The 6,000-nt window shown below is 40.5% G+C and overlaps 1 protein-coding gene across 1 annotated transcript in view; it reads right to left on the reverse strand.

Annotated features, from left to right (window-relative positions):
• Nucleotides 1-5,676, reverse strand: part of LOC111267237 (cell adhesion molecule Dscam1) — a 78,140-nt gene extending 72,464 nt beyond the window's left edge. The window contains exons 1-2 of the mRNA XM_022845335.2: nucleotides 4,874-5,676; nucleotides 1,389-1,706 (exon numbers count right to left, since the gene is read on the reverse strand). Coding sequence (XP_022701070.1) covers nucleotides 1,389-1,680 — 292 coding nt within the window. The 5' untranslated portion in view covers nucleotides 1,681-1,706; nucleotides 4,874-5,676. The remainder of the gene's footprint in view (nucleotides 1-1,388; nucleotides 1,707-4,873) is intronic.
• Nucleotides 5,677-6,000: the final 324 nt, after the last annotated feature.

A 6,000-nucleotide genomic window follows, 5' to 3' on the forward strand; every position in this document is an offset into this window, starting at 1 on the left:
TGTCGCTGCTGCAGTCCTTCTCGAGCAGAATACTTTCTACATGTTAGCCGTTAGACTCATAGCGCACATTGCATTACTTCGAATTTTAATCATTATGATACTGGACAGATATATGACTAAAAACTAATTTTTTTAAATTATTAAATTGAATACATAATTTGTCTATGAATAATCAGCATGACACAACGGAGCTGAGGCCAGCTGCAGACATTCTAGGTAAAAATTCGGGAATAGAACTAAGCTAACGCTAGAAAAGCTTTAAAGAATAACCACTCTACACAGCGGATTTCTGCTTGATCTTAGGTATAAAGTAAGGCTGTAATAATAGTATAAAGAAACCATATTACTTTTTGTTCCTCTTTAATGAACTGCAAAAGGAACAACACTGTAAGTTTAGTTTACTTACAGATGATATTTAAGTATTTAAATGATCTGAAGACATTTGAAATCATGTTTGAGCTACGTACTGAGTCTGACTGCTCGCACGCGCCATATCCATCAATAGCAAAGAAATCCTTAACGTGGTACTAATAGCATTACACTATCGGAGTTCAGGGAATTCCGATAGAAAATCAATACGCAACAACGCTGAGTGTACCAGGGGCGGTTTGCTGTGTTATTATAAGTCCGTATGTAGGCCGGTATTTGGTTTGCTCAAAATACCCTACTGCCTCCTTTTTGCTGACTAGATCCTGCCCTGTGTTTCTCCGAACAGCCGCCAGTATATATATTAGATTGAGTCCATAGGAGCTGCTCAACGAAAGTCAATCAGTAATCAAGCTGCAGTAATCAAAAAGGTTGGCGCGTGAAGGGTGAAGTCAGACGGGCGCAGTTGCTACGGCGGCGGCTCCCCAGGCGACCGCCTCCCCAAATCAGCAGCTCCCATGCTGCCTTGGACAGGCAATAGAACACAGTGCCTATCCCGCCTCGTGCTGCATACGCGCATGGTAAATTCTAGGGCTGAATAACTCCTAGAGTAAGCAACGAGCGGCTTAATCCAGAAACAATTGATTTGATCATTGCTGGAAAAGCAGCAGTTGTACACATATTCCAGTGCAGCTCCTGCTGTATTTTGGCTTTACTGTGGAAAACAGAATTTGTAGTTCCTGGCTATGCGCTTACGAGCTACCGCTTAATGATGTCTAAGAGCTGACCTCGTATTTCTTCCTTGGTTACTTAAAGCAGGCCATGAATCAATATATTGAGCTAAAAAGTAGGTGTAGGGAACTCGCGCATTGATGTGCTAAAGGATTTTGACTAACGAAGCATATGTATAGGCTATTGGCTAGAGACTAGCCGCTCAGACCTCTATCCAATCAACGCATCTGAACTGGCAAATATATATTCTATATATGCAAGCGGGTTAAATCTGCCCAGAGCTCTCTTACCAGTAACAACGACTTGTGTATGGCAGTTGTCTTCACCGTAGGAGTTGTTGGCCACGCAGATATAGCTAGCGGAGTCAGCTAACGTCATTTTATTAATAATCAACAGTTGACGAAGCAAAGGTTGCTCTGATGCAGCTGCTCTTAACGGTTGCGGTATAACTGCGTTTTGTTGCGCGCTGTGGGGTGCTACGCGGAACCACCGATACGTGGGACTTGGATGACCACTAGCTGCGCACGAAAGCCTCAAAGTTTCACCTTCAGTTAACGTTATACGCGGAACACATTCGAGCATTCTCGCAGGCGAATCCTTAACCACATCTGCAAGCGGAAATTAAACGTGTTTCATAAGACTTGTGTCTCTATCCAATCAGGTTAACTTCGGCGTTTTTCAGTTCTACAAATTTTAGTTTATCGCTTCTGCAATATATATATATGCCTCCGTAAATTCTCAAATGATGCAAGCTTTACGAAAATTGTTCCTAATGCGAATCGAGCATATATTCAGGCATAATTTTAGCAACTGTTTTTCTTTAAAATGAGTGCATGATATTTTCAGTTGTTCTTAATATTATAGCCTTCGCTCAATGACTACGTTTCCATCCAACAGCTGTAACAATAGAGGGTATCTAAACACAGGCCTCAGGTATCCCAGAAAACAAAAAATATGCCCTTGCTTGTTTCGTTTAACCAGCGTTGGCCAAGAATGATTTCGGCGTATTTCCTTAGAAACATATTTACTCTGTTAGGAAACATCTGTCACAGGCCGCATTATCAAGCTGATGAAGAGCCATCTTGACGCATTTTCTCGGGCGCCGGTCTAACTAACCACAATATTGCAAACAGCGAATATCGGAAGCAGGAAAAGGGTCGGCGAGGAGGATGTTCAGGAATGATCGTATTAATGGCACAAATGTGAAGGCCATCTAGACGGACATGCATAGGAAAGTACCAAGCGCATATTATCCCTTAGAACGGTGTAGAACATTGCCCAAGAGTTATTTTCCTCAAAGACCCCTTTAAAGCAAGCGCATGCTCACATCTATCAATGAATAGTATATAGAGCGACCTCTATTGAGTACAGGAGGGCAGAAACGGTTAGTCATAAGGACAAAATTTCCATCTGCTTCACCTAATGTTTAGTCACGGACTTCAACGACCCATGAAGTTGGCCATTATCGATCACTTGGTCCTTTCTGACGCTCGATGGCCACAGTGTCTGCTGTAATGTTGCCCACAGCTTGGCGTACATATTCATTTGCATAAGGTAATTACCTACAATTATTATTCAACTATCACCTTAGTTTTTTTGGTAATTAACACAGTAGAGTTGCTATTGATTGAAATTGCTAAGCAGTTAAAACAGTGAGCGATTGCGTCAGTATAAAACTGTCATGTTGGCTCTTATTGGATTTGTTTTTATTGTTTTTAAATCAAGTGACGCTACATTTCTTAACAGTCAGATATGTCGTCTCATCAGTTTATGGACGCTTTTATGAACAGAAAGAAATATCCTACATTTTAATATGATCGTGTTTAATTGAATTATGACGGGCAACTTCAGAATGGGTCGCCAATGCCGGTTTCGAAATTGATGCAATCATTTTTTGGGTTGTGCCAACAAAGGGCGTTTCAGGTTTTCAAGGCTTATACACAACTGCATGACCCTATAGACGCCTTCATCTTCCGTCTAGCGAAATCCAGCACGGTTCAAACTGGGAGCGTGGATAGCCGCTCAGTGACTAGAGTGAAGACAGTAACGTACGGCAATATCATTTTGAAGGCACAGTCAAGGTCTTTTGAACTGGCGCAAAATCATGCTGAGGTATACAAGAAATTTTCTAATACTGACGGCACTGCCTACGGTCGAAAGGAGCTCTCTCGATTTAGTTGGCAGTGAGCATAACCATTCGTATTTATCTTCGCTCAAAAACAGCGGGAAAATATGGACCAAATATTAGTAGTAAACTGCTTTCAAGCTCTAGCAGAGATTATTTTCTTATTAGCTAGCAACTCTCAAGTTGTCCGAGTAAGCATCTCTGCAATTTTCGAAGCGAAGCGGCGCTTCTCTTTTTTAAAACTGTCGAAAAATTAGAATTTTCTTTTGGTAACCACATAGTATTCACTTGAATTACATCTCATAAAACTCGGGGGTTCACACTAAGGTGGGTCAACAATTGCACTTTCATAGAGCGAACTTATGGCACCTAGTTTTTAGCCGAAAGACGCATCTTTACGAAAGTTAGGCTTTAAACTTTACGGAGCACATTAGCTGTCATATAAATTGCATGCGTTTGATTTTAAAGTAAGTTAGTACTTTACCCTAAGTATGTGCCGTCGTATTAAGTTATACTGGAGAACCTCAGATAATACAAGTCTCCTCAATGAAAGGATATTTAGTCAAAGGCATACTAAGCGTGTATCGTTCAAAAACGTGGTTCAGCAGGTAGTTAAAGCTATGGAACAAATTTGAACGAGAAGTTAATGACTACATGTTATCGCAAAGATTATGTTCCGAAGGGTACATTTGTACTTGATCGTGAACTAACGAGTCTTGCAAAGCATCCTCAAAACATTAGACAATCAGAAGGAAGGCCGATTCATAATTGAAATCTGGCGCTGTTTTCGGTACTTTTTCACTCACTTAATTTCGGTTAAGGTAATTGAAGACAAGTACAAGATATCATTCGGATGGTTATGCGATTTAAATGCTCTGGTGCTTTCTAAGACTACCCACATAGATCCTTATGACACAAATGGCTGTAAGCAATTACAAAGTAACTAGTAAACTAGGTAACTAGCTAGTACTAACTGAGCATAAAACAATTTTTCTTAGTAGAAACCAGTTCCAGTTCAGGAAATGGTTAATTAAGTTACTCTATGAAGCTATGGCGTGGTAACATCCATACATTGTGTAGAAGCGTTATGATTGGGGCGGCATAGGATGGGTAGCTAACGCGCCTTTGGTTGGGTGCGTTACTATGGTAATATGCCATGAGAACAAAATTTAGCGTTGACGAATGATTACTATGGGACGCTGTTACCATGCTGTTTCGTAGACCGTTTCAAAAAATAACCCATATAAAACTGCAACGTCCGTTGCGAGCAATCATCCCTTTCCAAGTTCAGTGGACCTTCTTCACATCGATTGGCTAATCACTCTTCCATATGTGCCCTAACAAAAACTATTACTAATGACCTACATTTGTTGTTTTTTCTCTTATTGCTTCGGTTTTTTTCTTCTTTGTGCTTTGATTTTTTTTTTGCTACTAATATTTGTCTTGTTATTTTTTTCGCAAGCTATGCATACTCATCCATTGCCCCAAACCCAGTGAAGCAGATTTAGATGGAAGCAGAGACGATATGACACCATTGTATTTAACTTTTGAAGTAGATTAGTAATACGACAAAAGCCAGGAGTGACGCAAACAAAAAAAATGACATTAAATATCTAAAGAAGTCGAAGATAATCTTCTGCTTTCACTTACCATTAACGATGGCAATTTTGGCCCAGTTGACGCTGTTCACTTTTCTGCCCGTTAATTTATTATAGATGGAGCAGCGAAAACGCCGTTTCTCGTCGTGAAGCGTCACCGACTTAACCAGTAACACCCGGCCATTGTGCGACGTTATATACTTGCTTTGCTGTTGGCCGGAAATTACGGCATTGCTACTTACGGAAGCTGCGGGACTGTCGCTTGTTGATAAAGAGAATCCATCATCGGTCTGCCATGCATAAACGATCACGAGAGAGTCACGCACCGGAGTGTTGCTGATGCATCGTAGCACCGCAGTACCCCCTAGCGGAACAGCTGATACTTCACTGACAGATACTTCACTACCTGGTAGGACGTCCACAACTAGAAAGAGCGAAATATAGAAAGATACATTTTTTAGTTAGCTTATATATAACAATTTCTAACGATATAGATGATGATACGTAAATTGCACCGAACTAAAATGGTTCCTTCTGTCATTTGATTTGCGATAAAAGATTAGTATCGTCTACTAAAGATACTTTTTGAGAGTTATGATTTTATTTTGCGGTATCCCTGGACGAACCTATAAAACTAAAAATGAAGAACATATCTATACAGAACTATTTTTCATATATTATCTATCTCGGTATCAAGATCTGTCCACATGTAATCCCGCAGGTTACAACTTGCCATCCATCTTTAAATGAAGTCGAAAGCTTCATCGCGTGGTTGTGTTGAACAGAAAATATCTATTAAAGACATGATTGTTCTTATAGGACACACAACTGTTTCCATCACTAGTTGCAATCATCACTATTTTCACTCGATATGATCGAAAACAAGATCCCAATCGGATCATTGTCATTTCCTGTGGCCCTCTTTCTTTTCCTCCGTTCGTTGAGCTTACTGTTCTCGTTATCATCGTTCCTATTAACTACCTTGTTTTCAATCCACTTTTCCTCGCTGAGTGATCGTAGTGGAAGCATCCATGTCCATTCTCTCCCTTATCCTTCTGCGTTTTTCCTATAGATCACGTCTGAGATCAAGATATGAGGAGAGGACTCATCTTCTTTGTGACCCATGAATCGAAGACTCCAAGGTGCTGCTGCCGTTAAAAGGTGTCGACTCAAGAACAG

This window comes from Varroa jacobsoni, unplaced genomic scaffold (assembly GCF_002532875.2).
Source record: "Varroa jacobsoni isolate VJ856 unplaced genomic scaffold, vjacob_1.0 scaffold_1161, whole genome shotgun sequence".
Lineage (NCBI taxonomy): Eukaryota > Metazoa > Arthropoda > Arachnida > Mesostigmata > Varroidae > Varroa > Varroa jacobsoni.